Source organism: Pseudochaenichthys georgianus, chromosome 24, assembly GCF_902827115.2.
Source record: "Pseudochaenichthys georgianus chromosome 24, fPseGeo1.2, whole genome shotgun sequence".
Lineage (NCBI taxonomy): Eukaryota > Metazoa > Chordata > Actinopteri > Perciformes > Channichthyidae > Pseudochaenichthys > Pseudochaenichthys georgianus.
In genome coordinates this window covers 34815486-34837982 of record NC_047526.1, presented here as the reverse complement: position 1 = coordinate 34837982, position 22497 = coordinate 34815486, and the positions used below count along the sequence as shown (strand labels likewise).

General features: G+C 40.6%; 1 protein-coding gene across 2 annotated transcripts; it reads left to right on the top strand.

The window, feature by feature from the left end:
• The first annotated feature begins 347 nt into the window (after positions 1 to 347).
• On the top strand, positions 348 to 18689 carry LOC117439946 (AN1-type zinc finger protein 3-like). 2 transcript variants are annotated; one of them, XM_034076091.1, is made up of 6 exons: positions 348 to 852; positions 8235 to 8275; positions 11584 to 11787; positions 11939 to 12004; positions 14259 to 14432; positions 16397 to 18689. In XM_034076091.1, the coding sequence occupies exons 1-6, from the start codon at positions 785 to 787 to the stop codon at positions 16549 to 16551; spliced, it is 708 nt and encodes a 235-aa protein (XP_033931982.1). In that variant the 5' UTR covers positions 348 to 784; the 3' UTR covers positions 16552 to 18689. The 2 variants fall into 2 exon arrangements, with proteins under 2 accessions (XP_033931982.1, XP_033931983.1); XM_034076092.2 differs by lacking the exon at positions 348 to 852 and adding an exon at positions 6446 to 6515.
• Positions 18690 to 22497: the final 3808 nt, after the last annotated feature.

The following is a 22497-nucleotide window of genomic DNA, read 5'->3' as shown; positions in this document are numbered from 1 at the left end:
CAAACCACAAACATATGTATTGCATATCAGCCCACGATGTTATCCTGTTTCACGTTTCTTGTAATTGCAAATGTATTAGAGTAAAATCCTCACTGTAATCTGTTTACCAGATTACAGTGAGGATTTTGAAAGCCAGTCAAAACCGTTACACATTTTAAGTTTACACATCGACATCAAATGTAACATTTAGGACTTATAGTTTTCTTTAATTATGTGAATATGCATTAAAAATGCCAGGTATTTTACACAGTTTTTCCTCTCGTTGGGCAATATTGACATTTCTGGTTTGATGGACGCGTTTCCGGCCTTCGTAGCAGCGACGTGTAAAATAGGGGTGGTGATTGACAGTTAAAAGGGGAAGGCCTTCCTCAATGCATGTATCTTTTATTTTCGCGTACCTTTAGAGGTATGTAACTCCACCACAAGTGGGTTTCATCTACATTTATGGACATTTTGTGGGATTTATACGCTTTTTAGTGTCGAGTAAAACCACGACACCCCTCTTTTCTTCCCCCGGTCGAAACGCCCAAACGTCCAGCTGATTGCTTCAATTATTCCAGTTTAAACTGAGCCGTTTTGTTTGACTTAACGGATGGTTTTTGTCGCCAAAAGGGGCCGAGTTCGCCACCTTTTTTCACCCTAATTGTGGATTTAAAACAAGAAACAGGACTTATTTTAATTTTTCTCTAACTTGGGCCGTTTTCGTTCTCCTCACTGAAGAAGAACCAGGCCTCATCCCCCAGCCTCGCGTTCCCATATCGGCTTTTTTTTTTTGTTGGAAGTCATGGGAGACACAAGTGAACGAAGCAAACCGGCGACTCTTCCTCCCCGGTGTCCCTGTGGCTTTTGGGGGTAAGATTTCTAACCAAATACAAAGACGATTTAACCCTCTTTCTTTGCTTTTAAAGGTAAATCCGGATGAAATACGCTCAACGGGTTCAACTAGTCCCATTGTTGTTGTTCTGTTGTACAGGCCGAGGGTGGGGGGTTGGGAAGTTAGCTTATAAATACATCTCCTATCTTAAAAACTAGCTATACGTCTAATTGTTTTTAAGTTTATAACCCCGCTTTATCATTTGAAACACCGTATGTGTATTTTAATCGTCTTAAATCGTGTTTTAAAGGCGCTTTGTAAAGCAGGAGATGACGTCACGTAGATACAGCATGATTTATTGCCAGCAGGTTCCTTTAAAAAACCTGCCCTGTTTTCTTTAATCCCATCGAAGAAAAGCGCAATTTGAAGCATTAACAAGCCCCTGTGGTTAAATCCTCTGACATAGCAGTGGTTATAAACCTCTTTAAGGATTATTTGACAGCCCTTTTACATTGTCAAACAGTGGATGTGTGTTGCATACCGGATGTGATTCAATGATGTCTGATGTGTTACCCCATAGGAAACATTGCTTTATATAACTTTTTTTTTATTTTTACTCGGAATACTAACGTGACTTCTCCATTTTATAAGTGTCTGTTGTAACATTGCCTAGCAGCAGCAGCAGCACATAAGATACTGTCATGTCATGCTAACCACCACTAACCCCTGTAATACTTCCATTATACTAACATATGGGTGATTCTATTGTGGAAACCTACTTCTATACTGTGACATAGCAGCAGTGAGACAATAGCCCCTTGTTTAGAGGTATTATCTTTACAGTACATTGTCATATGACTTGTCATTTTGTTACCTCCCTTAAGCTCCCCCTCCCCTCAGCCTCCCCTCAGCCCCATTTGCCTTGTGGTGCCCAGTAAGCAAACTGGAACCAGCAACCCACCTGTCAATTGTTAGGTGACACAAATGGCAGCAATGTGTGATTTACAGCCCTGCTCCTCTGTTCAGAATGACACCTGGCTGACACACACATACACACACACACACACACACACACTACATACACACACACATACATACATACATACATACATACATACATACGTCAGTCAAGTCAAAGTCAACTAGATTGTAATCTTTCAGTTTGTGTGTACAGACAGATATCGAAATACCGTTTACCACAATCCCGAATACAAATATATGTATGTCCTATATATACATACATCCGTACACACACACACACAATCAACAGACACATTTATACATAAGCACACATCAAGATAAAAGCACCACAATCAATATATTTACAAAATAACAGTCACTTCAATATCTTTGGGAATGTACATTAGTGCAATATTGACCATAGCAGTGTAAAAAGTACACACACACACACACACACACACACACACACACTCCACACATGTCACTGAAACAAAGGCCTCTTAAAGAGCTGCTTGAATATGGTTATCTTCATCTTTGTTAAGGGTTTAAAATTCAGTATGGAGAGCTTTTAAAGCATGGGTTATTTGTAACCCGTGGTGGAAGATGTTTTCAGATCTACGGTAAAAAGAATAGTGACATATGTCCAATTACAAGTTTCACGAATCCAAGGTGATATTTGCTTTTCTTACCGATGATTCAGAAACTCAAGACATTACTTGTATAACGATATAAAACAGAATAACGTTGTAAATCCTGCATTGGAAATATTTCCAGTCAAATCAGCTAAATGTAGGAGAAGCATTCGATGTAAAAGTACCCCCCCATCATTATTAGAAGCGCTTTGTTGTAGTGTTCGTAGACCAAGTCGAGCATTATCAGAAACTAAAACTGTGTGAAGAAGATCATTGGTTGTTGGGGCACGGCAGTATATCATCATATTGGCCCATATTTCTGCCCTTCTATTGGTTCCTCTCGGCTAATATCGAGCAATATGTGAGAAATGCTGAAAATACGTGCAGTCTGTATTCAGTCCTTTTTACAGCGTTGAAGGTTAAAGGCCGACATCTGGGTTTGTTCCTTCCACTCGGCATGCTGCCACCTGATGAACGAGAGGTAGGGCTGTGCGATTATGGTAACAATCATAATCGCGATTATTTTGGTCAATAATTGATATCACGATTATTAAATACGATTATTCATTGACTTTGAAAACATCCATTTATTGAACTTTAAAACAAATAATAATTTGAACAGTATCTTTTTAACTGTTGATTACCCTGAACGTATAATTCAACTGAAAAACCAATGAAAAAATAAATTATACATTTATATTTACATTTAAATAAATAACATCAAAATAATAAATACCAATAAACAAGATCAACATTTTGGAGCGCACGTCAACAAGCTACTAAACATATGATAAATACAAATAAATTAGATTAAAATAAATTAGATCAAATATGCTGTCACAACCAAGCAAAGCAAAATAATCGTTTTTTTCGATTATGTTGTCGTCGTAATTGTGGCAGGCCAAAATCGTAATTGCGATTTAAAATACGATTAATTGCACAGCCCTAACTAGAGGTGTTTTAAGCAGCGTTTCTGTTGGTATCCAAATATTCTCATCTCGTCGTACCTGTACCGCAGGATGGAGTGGGGGTCTGTCTTCTGTAAAGTGCGTACATTTTGTATAATTATAGGTATTTTCTTTGGTCCTCTTATGTGGAACACTTTTTAGCAGCACGTCGTCATGTGGATATTGAGAAGTCTACCTTCTAAATGTTAGTTTATGTTCGGGTTATTAAGTCCCTTTTTATGGCAGACATTTTATGTTTTTCTCTCTCTGGACGCGACATATGGAAACAATTGGGTTTTGAGTTTCCTGAAAAAATCTCCGAATAATAAATCACTTTGTTTTCTAGGAGATCCTTATTGGAAACAAAAAGAATCCTCTATTCAATAAATGGATTCTTTAAATAAGGTTAAAGTCTGATTTTGGTTGTATTTTAGCCACATTTTACAACTTGATTTGAAGCTAGAAATCAATGGAATGAAACACAAAGACTCTCATGCAACAAATCCAGAGAATGATCCCAAGTTGTACGTGAATGTTTAGAAGCAAAGGAGAAGGGTTTAACAGAATTAAACATTTTGAAATCTGGCACATAAATAACTAGGGCTGCTCGATTACGGCAAAAGTCATAATCTCGATTATTTGGGTCGATAATTGATATCACGATTATTAAAAACGATTTACTTTGAAAACATCAATTTATTGGAGAGAACTAATTTGAACAGTATGTTTTTAACAGTTGATTACCCTGAACTTTAACTCGTTTTATTTCGATTACGTTGCTTTCGTAATAATCGTAATTGCGATTAAAATACGATTAATTGAGCAGCCCTATAAATAAGTAATTCTGAGCTGTGGCACACATCAGGAACTCTCGCTCTCTCTCTGTGTGTGTGTGTGTGTGTGTGTGTGTGTGTGTGTGTGTGTGTGTGTGTGTGTGTGTGTGTGTGTGTGTGTGTGTGTGTGTGTGTGTGTGTGTGTGTGTGTGTGTGTGTGTGTGTGTGTGTGTGTGTGTGTGTGTGTGTGTGTGTGTGTGTGTGTGTGTGTGTGTGTGTGTGTGTGTGTGTGTGTGTGTGTGTGTGTGTGTGTGTGTGTGTGTGTGTGTGTGTGGTCCCGAGGTGAGTAGTTTTGACTAAGGAGTAGCTGACCAAGTCCTCGGCTCCTCCAACTAGTGCTAAATGGAAATACAATAGTGATTAAGTAAACCATACACATGCAATTTAGAATAAGATGAAATACATATCAAATACATTTTTCACGAGTGCTGATATAATCGGTTTGAATTGCTCGAGATTGCCTTTTTTTATTTGATAGTTTAAACATTTCAAAGCTTCACAGAGTTATCGTCCTTCATGCTTTTTATTGGCCAGGAATGAAACCACTGTTCCACTTTTATAAGGCGCTCTGGTACAGTCTAAACGTCCAGGAAAAAATCTGCTATCTTCCCGAAGTCTCATTTTCAGTTTCTGGTGACCTTGTGTCGGAGAGTTTGTGGATGAGGCCGTGCTTAGCGCTGTTCCAGTGGATTGGATTATAGTTGGTCTGCCTCGTGGTGCTGGACAGAAAGCCAGAAGCCTGTGTCTGAAGTGTATATACTTAGTACTGAGGGATCACTACCAAAGTCCACTTGTTACTTTGCCCGAGGCCCTTTCTCTAGCAGGAATGCAGGGATAGGCGGTGAGATCTCTTGTAGACGTTCAGGTGTCTCCAGCCGGGGAACAAGCCTCTCTTCCTCGACCTCAGTGCAGGTTTGGATCCTGGATCTGTAGGAACAATGATGTGAAGAACCTCCAGAGCCTGTGCGCCATTGACAGCTCTCCTAGCTGACAGAAATGGCTGCATTGTGGGGGGAATGCACATTAAAGAGAAGGGGAGAAGAAAGACATGACGGAGAGTAGGAACAGGTACGACAAAAAGATAAGAAAACAAGGAGAAAGAAGGGTCTATATCAGGGGGGTCAAACTCAATGTAATCGCAGGCCACATCAGCATTATGGCTGCACTTAAAGGGCCGGTTGTAACTTTAAGACTATATAAGAATACATATAAATATATATATATATAAAATAATGTATTATATTACATCATTGCCTCTGCATTGGATTATTATTGGATAGGCTAATAACTTCATAATTAACTACGTCTGAAAGTCTGGGGCAAATAATTGCAAGTCTCTTCAGTGAGAATGTCACAAAATGATTTAAAAAGAAAAGCCAAATTCTGGAATCAAAATAAAAAAACAGAAGTGACATTAAAAAAAAAAAGTAACATTTAGAAGAAAAAAAGTCAAATTCTGAGAAAGTCAAATTTGAGATGCATTGTGGGACATGTAGTTTATGGGCAACGTGCTTCTATAAATAATCATGTAACCGTATAATAAACATATTATATTCTTTGCAAGCTCTTGTGGGGCCACAGAAAATGAAGTCACGAGCCGGATTTGGCCCCCGGGCCTCGAGTTTGACACCCCTGGTCTATATGCACAAAAATCCGAGTTGAGGACTAAAACCAGCCGAGGTTTGCCAGTTTGTAGAACTGCCCATCGTCTTTGTGATTTTAAAGTGCGTTACGTGAACTTTAAAGGAATATTTCACCTTCGGAATTATCATATTTATATCAATTACTCACTCCATGAATACCTTAAATTCACTAAGTAAACTTATTTGTCGACCGCCATCATGCCTCTACAGAGAACGACTAAACCTAATGACGATTGACGAGTTGAGTCGCAGCAAAGCTACATCAAACTAGAGTCTAAAGTTTGAGTTGTGAAAATTGGGTTTTGTAAAAGTTACTCCTTATTTAAAAATAAAATATTTCTATTCAAATAGAGAAGTACATTTTAAGGATATGCAGGAAAAGGATAAAATACAAATATGTCTATGAACATAAACATTTAAGTAAAGAAAAAAGATATTGTACAAAATAAAACTACAATCAATCTGTAAAAATGTGTATAATACACGGAACATATTACAGTAAGCTTAGATCTTAGTATTCTAGTAATAAAGTGTGTAACAAAATGCTGTCCCTGTGGTTTCTGCCGCAGTAAAATGGCGGCTGAAAGTTTAAAACCCCTCTTGTCTTTGTTGGAAAGTAGGCTGGCTCACTGCAGCCACGACCCAAACAGGTGACTGACACAGAGGCTTTTGCAGGACCGAACTCTGTAAGTGAAACCTGCATCCCTTACACCCCCTGCCCCCCCCCCCCCCAATCCTCCAGGCAGCTGGGAGCGCTTTCCAGTACAGTGTAGCCAAAAAGCGAAAGTACGGTGGCCTCTGTAGGACATGCCAAACTCGACTTGTGAGGCTCAGCTCGTTGACTTTCTTTCATCAGACTAAGATGCACATCCCCCTCCACATGTCAGTTGTACTTTGAGCTTAGCATGCTTTGGAGACAGTTCTGGACTAATTGAAGCCTATCAATTTATCTATATGCATTGTTTGCATATTCAAATGTATTGTTAAAACGTCATACGGGTAGGAGAGCTGGTGTCGGTTTGAGCTAAACCCACTAATCGGGACTGTATATCTTAATGTGTGACTCTTCGCTTGACTGCAGAAAGATCCAGTCATCGATGCAAATGTAAACGAGACATGGGGTGCGTTTCACTTCGGTTAAATTGATTCCTTGCGTCCCTCACTTGCGTCGTTTCCCTGCGACTAGTCCCTCCCACCAAGGAAGCAAGGAGAGACGCAAGGAAACCACGAGAAGCAGGGATATGAGTTTTAAGAGCAATGGGACGTCCGTTCCTCCGGGGCGTCACGTGAAGCGACGTCCGTTTGTGATGACTATTTGAGAATTATTGTTGTTTTTTTGTTGTACTTTTTTATAATTATTAATTTGAGTGAGAAGAAACAAATATATATATATATATTATTGTTGTATGTTTTTGTTTCTGACATGTTCAATAAATTGACTTAAAAAAAAAAAAGGATTTCACCGGAGGATGGTCTCGTAGTTCCTCGATCCTCCGGCAAAAATAAGGCCACTGGGACGCTACCCAAGATGGCGCAGACAAATCAACTTCCGGTGATCCAGAGCCCGAGGAGCGAGGAAATGGAAAATAAGAGAAGTGAAACGCAGCCCTGGCTTTAGTTTTCCAGAAATGTGTCTCCATGCTTACATGAAACTAAATCAAGTTCTCGCTGATTGATTAGATTTAGGCCTATCAATTCATTTCAAGCATTGTTTGCATATTCAAAGGTGTTGTATGGGTGTTAAAATGTCGTTAGGGTACCTGGTGTCGGTTTGAGCTAAGCCCACTAATCGTGACTGAATAGCTTAATGTTCCCTTGTTTGACTGCAGAAAGATCCAATTCTCCGTGAAAATACGTCACGGGAAATGGCCTGAAATGTGTCTCCATGCTCGCAGGAAACTAGTAGTGTTGAACTAATCAGTGTATTTACAGAAAATAAGTCGATAACAATGGTACAACTGTTCAATTATCTAACTACTAACCATGCTACTCCTGTAAGTCTCTATAACGCTATATAATTGCTTCCCAACCCTCTGATTTCCTGAGTGATTATGAAAGATGTTCAGGATGTGATATAATTGTCATTTGAGGTGTTGGGAACGGTGTTTACGGATCCAGAACCACATGTCAGTCTTCCACACATTTATGTTTAGCCACACTGCGTAAATGTGACGCAGGTATTGTTGGAAGGGGGAAACTAAATACTTTATTACCATAACCATGTGTTTCATTTCTGTACAGTCTTGTTTAATCATCTCTTTTGTCCTTGATGCCGTGGTGTTGTCTTCAGATTAAACACATTTCACTTTTAGGTGTGCATCACATGGAGTAATAAGTACAGACTCGGTGCGGGTGGATGTCTGAGGAGGTTATTGACGTTAATGTCTTTTCTTCTGCGTCTTCAGGTCCAGTGAAACCATGAACCTCTGCTCCAAATGCTTTGATGGTAAGTATTTATTTAATGACAAACAAATACTGTCTTTGGAAATGTTCTCCCATCCCTTGTTCACCGGCAGATGAATGGTTTTCAAACGAGACTTGCTCGACTTAAAGCCAATGACATTTTTCTACTGGCTTTTGGATAATTGCAGAAAAAAATCTAAATGTTTATGATACTTACACGTTTTGGTCAGCTGGATAATCTCCACATATTCACACCACTTTATGACTCATGACTTCACGTCACCACCGCTAAGCTAAAGGAGGCTAAAGTTGGGCTATAAAGGAACTACAGCACGGTCACATGACTTCACGTCACCACCGCTAAGCTAAAGGCGGCTAATGTTGGGCTATAAAGGAACTACAGCACGGTCACATGACTTCACGTCACCACCGCTAAGCTAAAGGAGGCTAATGTTGGGCTTTAAAGGAACTACAGCACGGTCACATGACTTCACGTCACCACCGCTAAGCTAAAGGAGGCTAATGTTGGGCAATAAAGGAACTACAGCACGGTCACATGACTTCACGTCACCACCCCTAAGCTAAAGGCGGCTAATGTTGGGCTATAAATGAACTACAGCACGGTCACATGACTTCACGTCACCACCACTAAGCTAAAGGTGGCTAATGTTGGGCTATAAAGGAACTACAGCACGGTCACATGACTTCACGTCAACACCGCTAAGCTAAAAGCGGCTAATGTTGGGCTATAAAGGAACTACAGCACGGTCACATGACTTCATGTCACCACCGCTAAGCTAAAGGCGGCTAATGTTGGGCTATCAAGGAACTACGGCAAGGTCACATGACTTCACATCACCACCGCTAAGCTAAAGGCGGCTAATGTTGGGCTATAAAGGAACTACGGCACGGTCACATGACTTCACGTCACCACCGCTAAGCTAAAGGCGGCTAATGTTGGGCTATAAAGGAACTACAGCACGGTCACATGAGTTCAAGTCACCACCGCTAAGCTAAAGGCGGCTAATGTCGGGCTATAAAGGAACTACAGCACGGTCACATGACTTCACGTCACCACCGCTACGCTAAAGGCGGCTAATGTTGGGCTATAAAGGAACTACAGCACAGTCACATGACTTCACGTCACCACCGCTAAGCTAAAGGAGGCTAATGTTGGGCTATAAAGGAACTACAGCACGGTCACATGACTTCACGTCACCACCGCTAAGCTAAAGGTGGCTAATATTGGGCTATAAAGGAACTACAGCACGGTCACATGACTTCACGTCACCACCGCTAAGCTAAAGGCGGCTAATGTTGGGCTATAAAGGAACTACAGCACGGTCACATGACTTCACGTCACCACCGCTAAGCTAAAGGAGGCTAATATTGGGCTATAAAGGAACTACAGCACGGTCACATGACACATGAACAAAAATAAATCTCTTAATCTTGTGTTAACCACTAACCTTATTTTGGGAATCTAACCAAAAACTCTAAATGCTAACTCGTGTCAGTATTCCTGCACGTCTCTATGTGAGGCCTATAAGCTATTTAGAGTTAGCTACGTAGATGATTCTGCATCACGTGAAATGTACACTTCTTCTCGACTACAGAGTTACTTAATGCAGGCCTTTGAGAACAACCAGAAGAGGACATTGATATTCTCCCCCCTGCTGCCACTGTCTTACTGTCAGCTGGTTATGCGTCACATCCAAACAGCGGAACAGGTTCCACATTGGTTTGTTTTGTTCTTGAGTTTCTTCTTGGCATGCGGAGCTGTTCTCTCTTACAGCAGAGACTCGGAGATCAGGAGCTTCAGGCTAGGTGTGCCAGCTGATACCGTGAGGAATGCTAACTATGCTATGAAGGCATTCTTGGAAAATGGAAAGACGTCTCACTCCAAAATGATGCATCCACCATTTAAAGGAAAACACTCAAGTTGAGAGGAAGAAAGGATTTAATTTAAGGCTAAGTTTGTTACCGCTTATTACACACTAAATAACCAAGAACTTGACTTACAAATATGAGTTTATTGACTTAAAACTGATCGTATTGCTTCGCTAAGAACAACGTGCCAACGACTAGAACTGCGATTTAAAAACAACAAAACTTAAAATGACGGCAGCACTGATCAAGGTTTTCTATAACTCGGCAAGTTTAGTTTCTTTTCCACTAATATGTCCTTAAACACTGCTAGAGCCCATACTGTGTTCCTGTCGGTCTTCTTCTGCTGTTCCCGCTAGTGTTTACTTCCTGTCTGTCTTCTTCTGCTGTTCCCGCTAGTGTTTACTTCCTGTCTGTCTTCTTCTGCTGTTCCTGCTAGTGTTTACTTCCTGTCGGTCTTCTTCTGTTGATTTTCTTTGACATTAAACGCTCCGTCTTTTAACCTCTTTCCTTCTCTCCCTTGATCCTCCTTAGCAACAGTCATCATTTTGCCTAGCAGCGGTGTGTTATCGAGTATTAACAACCTCTGAATGTCCACATGGACCAATGAGAATCAAGTATTCAACTAAGCCGTGTCATAAGGAGAAAATAATATATCACAATATTTCTGATATCCATTTTGTAGGTTTAAACCCTGCAGCCCTATTGTGGAGAGCAGTCATATTTTTAAGGGCAGAATCAAAAAACGCCCAATTTAAAGTTTGACATTGTCAGGCTATGCATAAAGTTTTCTCAATGACATCCTCGTCTGTGGCTATGGCAACCGGCGAGGACAGTAGACACCTCAGGGCTCTGAGTCTGGGAGGCGGCGGCGATGCTCAGAATAGACTCGAAACACAAGAGTGATGGAGAGCAGAAGTGGGTTAGTCCGCACGAGGAGAAGAAAAAATATCTGCTGACCTCCCTGCGGGGAAAGAGGAGACGATGACCTCATGGATCGATAGCGTCTGACATTATCATCAAAGAGAGGACACATCTTTCACGTCCTCTTCTTGCTAGATGCATCTTTATTAAGCAATCATACATCTTGTTGAGGTTGTGTGGCTGTATTTCTGTACTACACACCATACGAGTTAGTAAAATGTATTTATAAAGCGCTATTCCCAGACATGATCACAAAGCATTAAAACATCATATGAATCTTAAAAATTAAGTGACCACACAAGCCACAATAAAAGCACACAAGTTACCCAAAAGGTCCAGGTTATACAGCAAGTTTCTGTGTGGTCTCTATTCTCTCTTTTATATCAAATCAAACTTTATTTGTATAACCCAATATCACACCTCAGTGGACTTTACAGATTGACAACATTTCCCTCTCTGTATCTGTCCGTCATCCCGTCGTATCGTTGATATTTCCTCCTCCTACTTACTAGCTAACGTACCTTCTGTCTTTGCCCCCAGACATCGAGAAGAAGCCGGGGGAGGACTGCGACTCTAAGCCCCTCCAAAGCTCTGTCAGCAGCCAATCAGCAGTCTTCAGTAGCGAGACGAGCAGCAGCAGCAGCAGCCAATCACAATCACTGTCGTCGCTTTCGTTGCCGCCCTGCAGCTCCGAGCAGCCGTCGGCCGAAGAGCCCTCGCACTCGTTTAGCAGCTCGAGGGAAGGTGAGATGGGACAATTGACTTTTTTATGATGCTGTCAAAAACCAGCCTATTATTTATTTAAAAATGGTGCAGCCATAGTCTATATTCAGTCAGGTGGGGCGCTTTAACTACTTTTTTTATTTCTCACACTTGTCATGTTTTCCCTCTGCAGGCATGTCGTCCACAGAAACCGCCCACGGCACGCTGCTCACGCCCACAAAACGTCCTCGGGAATCAGGTACGCCCTCTTCCTCCTGCTCTCTTAACCCGTCCTACAGAGCTGGGAAGTAGTGGAGTACAAATACTTTGTTACTGTACTTAAGAACATGTTTCTGGTATCAGTACTTTACTCCACTACTTATCTTTCTGATTACTTTTTACTTTCTACTTCTTACATGTTGAACACAAATACCTGTACTTTCTACTTCTTACATGTTGAACTCAAATAGCTGTACTTTCTACTTCTTACATGTTGAACTCAAATAGCTGTACTTTCTACTTCTTACATGTTGAACCCAAATACCTGTACTTACTACTTCTTACATGTTGAACCCAAATACCTGTACTTTCTACTTCTTACATGTTGAACTCAAATACCTGTACTTTCTACTTCTTACATGTTGTACTCAAATACCTGTACTTTCTACTTCTTACATGTTGTACTCAAATACCTGTACTTTCTACTTCTTACATGTTGAACTCAAATACCTGTACTTTCTACTTCTCACATGTTGAACTCAAATACTTGTACTTTCTACTTCTTACATGTTGAACTCAAATACCTGTACTTTCTACTTCTCACATGTTGAACTCAAATACTTGTACTTTCTACTTCTCACATGTTGAACACAAATACCTGTACTTTCTACTTCTCACATGTTGAACCCAAATACCTGTACTTTCTACTTCTTACATGTTGAACACAAATACCTGTACTTTCTACTTCTCACATGTTGAACTCAAATACTTGTACTTTCTACTTCTTACATGTTGAACTCAAATACCTGTACTTTCTACTTCTCACATGTTGAACTCAAATACTTGTACTTTCTACTTCTCACATGTTGAACTCAAATACCTGTACTTTCTACTTCTTACATGTTGAACACAAATACCTGTACTTTCTACTTCTTACATGTTGAACCCAAATACCTGTACTTTCTACTTCTTACATGTTGAACACAAATACCTGTACTTTCTACTTCTCACATGTTGAACTCAAATACTTGTACTTTCTACTTCTTACATGTTGAACTCAAATACCTGTACTTTCTACTTCTCACATGTTGAACTCAAATACTTGTACTTTCTACTTCTCACATGTTGAACTGAAATACCTGTACTTTCTACTTCTTACATGTTGAACACAAATACCTGTACTTTCTACTTCTTACATGTTGAACTCAAATACCTGTACTTTCTACTTCTTACATGTTGAACTCAAATACCTGTACTTTCTACTTCTTACATGTTGAACCCAAATACCTGTACTTTCTACTTCTCACATGTTGAACACAAATACCTGTACTTTCTACTTCTTACATGTTGAACACAAATACCTGTACTTTCTACTTCTCACATGTTGAACACAAATACCTGTACTTTCTACTTCTCACATGTTGAACACAAATACCTGTACTTTCTACTTCTCACATGTTGAACACAAATACCTGTACTTTCTACTTCTCACATGTTGAACACAAATACCTGTACTTTCTACTTCTTACATGTTGAACACAAATACCTGTACTTTCTACTTCTTACATGTTGAACACAAATACCTGTACTTTCTACTTCTTACATGTTGAACACAAATACCTGTACTTTCTACTTCTTACATGTTGAACTCAAATACCCGTACTTTCTACTTCTTACATGTTGAACCCAAATACCCGTACTTTCTACTTCTTACATGTTGAACACAAATACCCGTACTTTCTACTTCTTACATGTTGAACTCAAATACCTGTACTTTCTACTTCTTACATGTTGAACTCAAATACCTGTACTTTCTACTTCTTACATGTTGAACCCAAATACCTGTACTTTCTACTTCTTACATGTTGAACACAAATACCTGTACTTTCTACTTCTTACATGTTGAACTCAAATACCTGTACTTTCTACTTCTCACATGTTGAACACAAATACCTGTACTTTCTACTTCTCACATGTTGAACACAAATACCTGTACTTTCTACTTCTCACATGTTGAACTCAAATACCTGTACTTTCTACTTCTTACATGTTGAACTCAAATACCTGTACTTTCTACTTCTCACATGTTGAACACAAATACCTGTACTTTCTACTTCTCACATGTTGAACACAAATACCTGTACTTTCTACTTCTTACATGTTGAACTCAAATACCTGTACTTTCTACTTCTTACATGTTGAACACAAATACCTGTACTTTCTACTTCTTACATGTTGAACACAAATACCGCCGCCATATATTAATGCTGCTGTTTTTTGTTTGTGTTCCTCAGCGTCGGGCTCTGAGAGCGAGGCGACGCCGGAGAAGCGGCCCCGTGCGGAGGAGAAAGATGGAGGAGGAGGAGAGGAGGCCCGCGGGACGCCCAAGCAGAAGAACCGCCGACGCTGCTACCGCTGCCAAACCAAACTAGAGCTGGTGCAGCAGGAACTGGGATCCTGTCGCTGCGGTCAGTACCAACACGCTGCAAAGCTCTGCGTTAATACTGACATTCACTGTCGATAGGCGCTTTCACACCAAGTACCTTTCCCAGGAATCGTCCCCGGAACTTTTATTTCCCCGGAACTATCTAGTAGGTCGCGTTCACACCGGAATAAGTCCCTGAGGGAACCTCTGACGTCACTTCTTCTTCTGCTTTGGGTTTACTGGTAGGCCGCAAACAACTTCACGGCGTATACTGCCACCCGAGGCCCCCCGGACTCCGGGGCTTCGGGTGGCAGTAAATCGCCAACCGAAGCCCCGAGTAAATCGCCAGAACACCGACACCTCCTCATCTCCACCGCTCCCACGTTATATTTTGTGTTGCCATAAGTTAGTCTCTCTCCGTTGGTGCGCGGGGCTAATGCTAATAATGCTAATGCGAGGAAATAAAATGGCGGCTTCACAAAAACTTTATTTTTTTTAAGGGGCGTGGTTTGCAATTCGCCCAGCCAATCAGAAATTGGAACCTTTTCCTTCCCAGGAAAGTCCCTCTCTAGCAGGGGGTGAAAAGGTTCCCGAAAAAAATTGATATTTTTGGTGTGAACACAGCATCCCAGGAACTATCGGAACTATTTCTGGGAAAAGTACCTATTAATATCCACGGCTACCCGAACAAAGTTGGCTAAGATACTTGTTTTTGTTTGACGTGAAAAACAGACGCTACGTAAACCATTCGATAAAAACAGCGTGCCAGCCTTCAGCTTTATTCTGACATCGAGATAATTCGTGTTTGATTCAAGGCATAGGCGTAAAACCCAAATGTTAAAAGTCCAGATTCTACATAGTATTTATCTTGAGTAATTGTTCCTGCTTGTTTCAATCACTGGAATCTAAAGTTAAACAGATAATACACCAAGTGTATAAAACAACCTTTCAGTGTTACTTTATCGTTTGAAATGAAACTACGAAAGTCGTTACAAACCTCTAGATAACCTCTTAAACCCAGATGTATTTTATTATGTGTGCTATTAGTATTTTAAATAATTGATTTGCACTGTGACTCAAACAAAGTGCTGACATCAAACTTTACAATTACATTAAATCAAGTATCATGATTGTATTTACACATTACGAAGGTGGACATGTATCGGGGTTCTTACGGTCATTAACAACCTGGAGAAGTCATGGAAATGTAACTAAAGTTGCATCAAATATAATTTATATTTTATCTAATCGCCGAAATAGTAATACTATAATGATAATACATACCGTATAGTAATGAAATGGCATTTAACTGTCGAGGTGTTTTGCTGGTGAGAGATTTTAGTTGCTTATCCTGTAGAACAGTGCTTCTCAAAGTGTGGTCCGCGAGCGCCCCCTAGTGGTCCGTGAGTATATTGCTAAAATTTCACATTTGAAATTAATAAATACATTTAAGTTTTCTGCACTCTCGCGGGAATATCTCCGCGATGGAGCGAGCTTAAGTTTCACTTTCGATTGCATGACATAGCCCAGCGCAACACCTTCGTCACACATGTTGCTACTTGTTTGTACCATTTTCAGGCGATTTGGAAACTGTAATAGGAAAACTGTGTATTTGGGTATGTGTGGAGTTAGGTGGTCCGCGAGTGTTTGTTTTATTGGTTCAGTGGCACCGCTGAGAAAGAGTAATTTTTTTGGTCATGGAAAATTAGGTAAAGGTCATGGAGAAGTCATTGATGAAAAAGTGTATGAACCCTGATGTATACCATCCATATACTATACACACGCAGTCGGACAATATTTATATATTTTAGTTTTGGTGCTTTCACAATGAACTAGTAAAGCAGTGCAAGTCAGAGGGAGAAGACGTAAGAGGCTTGCTTTCAATACATTTTTCTGATGCTTTTTCGCTAAAACCATTTTTTACATTTTCCCCAGTACAAAACGGCACCGATATTTGGGTCACTTCTTTCCTCACTAACTCTTCCTCCTCCTCGTCTTCCTCCCCAGGCTATGTGTTCTGTATGCTGCACCGCCTCCCCGAGCAGCACGACTGTCTGTTCGACCATCTGGGCCGCGGGCGAGAGGAGGCCGTGCTCAAGATGGTGAAGCTGGACCGCAAGGTGGGGCGATCGTGCCAACGCATCGGAGAGGAGTGCTCCTAACAACCAGCCGCCATGAAGAGGAGGACAGGAGGAGGCACTTAGGAAGAGAGGATGAGGAGGAGGAAGAGGACAAATGGAGATAAGGGTGGGGGATGGAAGAGGAAGAATAAGGGAGGAGGAGGTTGTAACATCTCGTGTGTGAACTCGGTATTCTGTTATTGCCCTGGTTTCCTGCGAGGAGTGTGTTTTGGACTCCTTTCTCGACCAATGGGAGGAAAATAGGGGTGCGTTCCAAATGTTCACACACACGGCCTTAACCGATCCGGTTACATTACGCACGCCTCGCCACCGTTTCCTCCTTTTAATTTTTCCCCCAGGACAGGAAGATACGGAAAGTTGTAGCTGGATTTTTAATTGTTGTGGTCGCGGTGGAGCTCTATCCCACGATGACTCCTCAGGTCGTTGTAAAAAAGGGGGTCGGAGGATCAAACCCCGCCTTCCTCCTCCTCCTCTTCCTCTTCCTCCTCCTCTTCCTCCTTTCTTCCACCAACATTACGGTCCATGCGCAGCGCCACTAACTGCTGGCGCATGGTGCCGGCGACAGTGTGTGTGAGTGTGTGTTAAAGTGACGCAGTCCAAGGAGGCTGTCATGGTTTGATTTTTTTTTTTCCCGCTCTGACGTCGTGGAGGACGATACAGCCGGTCCCTGCCTCTGCTCACATGGATTGTCAATAATAATAAGAAGAAGAAGAAGAACCACACTAATGGACAAGGATGCATCCTCGGTGTAGCAGATCTTCCTCCCCTTCCTTTTTTTCCCGGAGTAGTCCTGTTTTACATAACGGGGAATCGGCTGAATTGTTTTGTATTAAAAACTAAGAGTTCTTCTCCAAGATGTTCATTTAGGAAAACGCCGGTCACCCCGAGCGTCTCTGGGGTTGGGGACGATCCGTCAAAGAGAGCTAAATGGAATGCATGAATCGCCCCTGTAATTATTCTCTAATTTATTTCTTGTTTTGTCTTTTAATTTTTAGGGGAAAAATGATTCTTAAAAAAAAATGTAATTTCCTTTTTAACTTTATTTCATAATCCCTCCCAGAGGCGTCATTTCGGCCGAATGGAGTTTAAATCAGTGATGTCATATTGATACGCTTTTGTTTTAGGCGAATGCAATTAACCCAAAGCCGGTTAAACGGGAGATGTTTTACACTTAAAGTTAAGATAAAGAGTGTGACTCTTAAATCTCCACTTAAGACAGAATCAACAATTTTTTTGGTTCTTTTCAGTTACGTTTCGCTATTGATTAATTAACCTCATCCGGGTCTAAAAGGAACCGTGACAGCCGTCCCCGGGATGTTTAGATTTTGTCGGGCGCTGTCGAGGTGGTTCATCTGACATCACAGATTCAAACCAGTAATGATGCCGAAAGTAAATTCTTATATCGATTGGTTTTCCCTTTGCTCATATGTGACCGCTGTGTTCCCGCTCGTCAGTCTGAGTGCTGGACTTTGTGCTGTGCATATTGTTCACGTTCACGCCTCAGGGGTTTTCCACCGAAATCAACTTTTTGTTTGTTCGTAACTGAACTTTTTTTCCTTCTTCAAATGTTCGCCTATAGTTTGGCATTTCGCGCACGTTGTCGACGCATTTAAACGCAGGTACGGAATATCCTTAAAGGCAAGGTGACGTTGTGTACTTTCGGTTTCTCAAGGCGGTAGATGTCCTTGAATGCATCCTTTTTTGATTTTGCAAATTAACTTAAGGAAAAGTTGATTCAGGTGGAAAGCCCTTAACCCAGACACCACTTAACTTAACTATGCTAATCCTCATGCACACCTTATTGTTCCGCCTCGCCTTTTGTCCCATGAGAACGCAGTGAGGGATAAAGGGAGACCGGCTCGTTCTTATTTTGATATCGTTTTGAGGGCTGATGAGAAATGGAATATCTTTCTTTACCTTTTTTAGAGACAAATTATTTAACCTTATATCAGTTTGAGTTACTTACACCCTAGCATAGAGTGGCATATTTAGTTAAATGTATAAAAAAAGACCATAATTCTGTCCTATTTTCTCCTTTTTAATTTGATCGTGTTCCATTTTCTGATAAGGAAAATAAACTGGATTAGAGCATGTGGTGTGTGTGTGTGTGTGTGCGCGATATTGGCATTTGTTTGACGAAATAAACCATAAGCAGAATATCCATCAGAGTTCATTATTAATATCTTTAAATGTAAAGTTTTTCCTGCAATAATTTTGTTAGAGTTGATTGCATTTTGATAATAAAACATAATATATATGTTAATGTGTATGATATGTGGAATGTTCTCTACTGTGTAGCCAGGGTTAAATATCACTTTACTGGCTGAAAGGATGTGCATGCAAAACGCAGCTGATTGGCTTAACGAACATTAGGACATTATCCCGCTTATTCCATGTCACACGTAGGGCTGCACGCTTTTGGGAAAAAATCTAATTGCGATTTTTCTGACATATTGCGATTCGATTTGCGATATTTGTTTTTAAGCGACCCAACTGAAGTTCATTGTAAAATGCGGCCATATCTCCGGCTAGGAAGGTCGCATCAACGTGCTCCCGTCTCTAGCACCCCGCAGCCCGAGCTACGAGTGAAAGAACTAAACTTACATGAAACTTCCGTTGCTTTAAAGTCGAGCTTCAGTTTCAGACTCACCCTGTAATAGAAACACGTGATGGAGCATTACTAACCTGACTCAGATGCTTTCACCAAGCCATATAAAGCTCCATTGGAAGCCATCTGGAAAGGGCAGGCACCTTCAAAGATACTTGGCAGGTGATCGGATCAATCTGTCTATCACCTGCTATCATGGGCCACTTCTGATTGGTTAACAATGGCTGGTACATGTGGAGCACAGCACTTCTGATTGGTTAACAATGGCTGGTACATGTGGAGCACAGCACTTCTGATTGGTTAACAATGGCTGGTACATGTGGAGCACAGCACTTCTGATTGGTTAACAATGGCTGGTACATGTGGAGCACAGCACTTCTGATTGGTGTGGATGACTGATACACAAGAAGAAAACAAATGTGTAAAAAAAAAAGTTACAAAAAATCGCAGGCTTTGCGATTTGATAATTGCATCATCTCGAATCGCGATTTCGATTTAAAATCGATTAATCGTTCAGCCCTAATGTCTACTTCCTAAATAAATCAACAATATGCCGAGTAATAACTCCGTATGAGAGGTCGCTGCATGATTTAGCACCATGTCTCAAAAAGATTAACACAATCCTATTTTGTTGGTAAATTAATTCACTTTCACCCAAATGTGTTAACGTCATTAGCAGCATCGTCTTCAGAGCTCAACTACTCGGTACCACTTTACTATAAGACTACCCTCATAACGGATCATAGCTAGGTTGTAAACACTTTATTAATCATTAAGAACCGTTTTTAAACCCGTTCTAACATCATACATCAACACAGGCTCACTATTTGGCAAGACGACTAATCCTTATATTGGCTACTTAGCGAGAATCAACTCAGTGAGCAACACATACCAAGGATGCTGGCTGATGAAGGAGACGAAGTAAGCTAGGTAGCCAACATAAGGCTTAGCAGTACAGATACATGTGGGCTCACTATTTGGCAAGATGACTAAGCCTTACATTGGCTACTTAGCGAGAATCAACTGATGTTGGCTACCATGAGGCAAGGTAAGTTTATTTACATTGCACTTTTCAACCATAAGGAGAGCGAAGCGCTTTATAAAACATATAATATACATATATATGCTGTAGTAGCACAAAGGTATATTTAAGTTAAAAAATATATACAAAATGAAAAAAGCTAAACCGGATGTGAGTCATAAAATATTTGAAGCACTCACTTGTTACTTTGAAAACTTGCTGCTGTTAATACTCACACACAAAACTCTAATTAGGCTTTTAATGGTATTATTTTACTTGCAGTGCAGTATTTGTCCACATGGGGGTGCTGAAAGGATCGGAGTATTACTTCTAACACTGATTCACCATATAGTGTTTTAATTGGGACCGAGTCTAGAAGCATTGTTAAAACATAGAGTATTTTAAGATGTGTAGTTTTAGAGTATTGATTAGTCCTAGTCTTTTTTCACCATCATATTTATATGCATTTATTACATTTGAATGCGTTTCCATCTTCTGTCTCAGAGCCCTGCTGGACTCTCCACACATCTCCAACGCGGATGAACTCAAACACCCAGACAGAAGAGAGAAGGTCAGATGAAATGAGGAAGATGCCGAAAACTCCCCTGAAAGGTGCATTGCATTCAGACCTCCACAGTTCACTTGTTCGTCGCTTTTCACGGACATGACAACATGCTGACTGCAGTGGGGTTTGAACCTGTGCTCCCCTGACCCCAACACCAACGCTCAACCCACTGCACCACACGCCTCCTCACTACTTAATGTTTCAGCCTTTTTGAAAACAGGGATTTAGTAAGGCAGTTTATTTTGCAAATGTATTCAAAAGAAATAACATTATAGGATTCACACTTTGCTACGATGCTTGAAATGTTGCTTGGGTGCCTCCAAGTTCTCTTGCTTTGAGTCAGACTGTGTAAATCAGGGGTGTCAAACTCAAGGCCCGGGGGCCAAATCCGGCCCGCGACTTCATTTTATGTGGCCCGTAAGAGCTTGCAAAGAATATAATATGTTTATTATACGGTTACATGCCGTTTTACAGAACCACAATGCCAATAAACAATCTTTCCCACAATGCATCTCATTTTGTGACATGCGCACTGAAGAGACTTGCAATTATTTGCCCTAGACTTCAGCTTTCAGACGTAGTTAATTATGAAGTTATTACCCTATCCGATAATCATCCAATGCAGAGGCAGTAATGTAATATAATACATTATTTTATATATTTATATCGTCTTAAAGTTACAACCGGCCCTTTGAGTGCAACCATAATGCGCGTGGCCCGCGATGAAATTGAGTTCGAGGGATTTTTAAACCAGTCTTTGTAACCAATGGCATATTACGGGGTGGAAGAAACTTTGTACAGAGCTCGGTGGCCGGATTGTGTCGAGAAACAGATTTGGAAAGGCTATAAAAAAACACGTCTGTAGACTTTAATGCAATTTGGTGGATTGAAAAGCAACAGAAAGAAAACAATGCCAGTAAAAGAGAAAGGAGATCTATTGTTTTAAATAATAATACTAACTTTTATTTATACAGCACTTTTCCAAACAACGTCACAAAGTGCTTTACATGCAGAACAGTTCAGGCGGCAACAAAGCATGCGGTCAAAATCCCTCAAACCCACCTGTTCCGACCATAGACTGTATATAAAGGCTACGACCATAGACTGTATATAAAGGCTACGACCATAGACTGTATATAAAGGCTACGACCATAGACTGTATATAAAGGCTACGACCATAGACTGTATATAAAGGCTACGACCATAGACTGTATATAAAGGCTACGACCATAGACTGTATATAAAGGCTACGACCATAGACTGTATATAAAGGCTACGACCATAGACTGTATATAAAGGCTACGACCATAGACTGTATATAAAGGTTACGACCCGCCCTCGTGCTCGTGGCTCGTGGGGAGAGCCGCAACATAACATCAAAACACACCAAACACGCAGCACTTAACGGCGTTCATTTATTTAGACACACAACCGTACTCACACGGGCCAACCGGCAAATAATAAAATAACATATAGGCCTACAACAATAGCAGCAGTAACACAAAAGTAAAACAAATAATACATGTCGAGTAAAACAGAGTGGTGTTTTTGAACACTAGATGGCGCACTAAGCCACAAAGACGTGTATCCTCTGGTTCACCTCTCACAGAAGAAGAATTGTATTGTTGTCTCATGTGTTTAATTGATAAAGCTCAGAGTGTCAGATCAATCATTTAGAAAAAATAAAGTATTTCTCTTGACTTGTCGACTCGTGTGGATGCAACAGGAAAAGATGACTTCCTTCTCTTCTAGTCAAACCCAGTATTATGTATT

What these genes read in the sequence shown, in the direction of transcription:
- LOC117439946 (XM_034076091.1), top strand. Translation starts at nt 785, where the DNA reads ATGGGAGACACAAGTGAACGAAGCAAACCGGCGACTCTTCCTCCCCGG. An exon ending in TGTCCCTGTGGCTTTTGGGG is followed by an intron (nt 853 to 8,234) that starts GTAAGATTTCTA and finishes CTGCGTCTTCAG; the next exon opens with GTCCAGTGAAACCATGAACC. An exon ending in GTTTAGCAGCTCGAGGGAAG is followed by an intron (nt 11,788 to 11,938) that starts GTGAGATGGGAC and finishes TTCCCTCTGCAG; the next exon opens with GCATGTCGTCCACAGAAACC.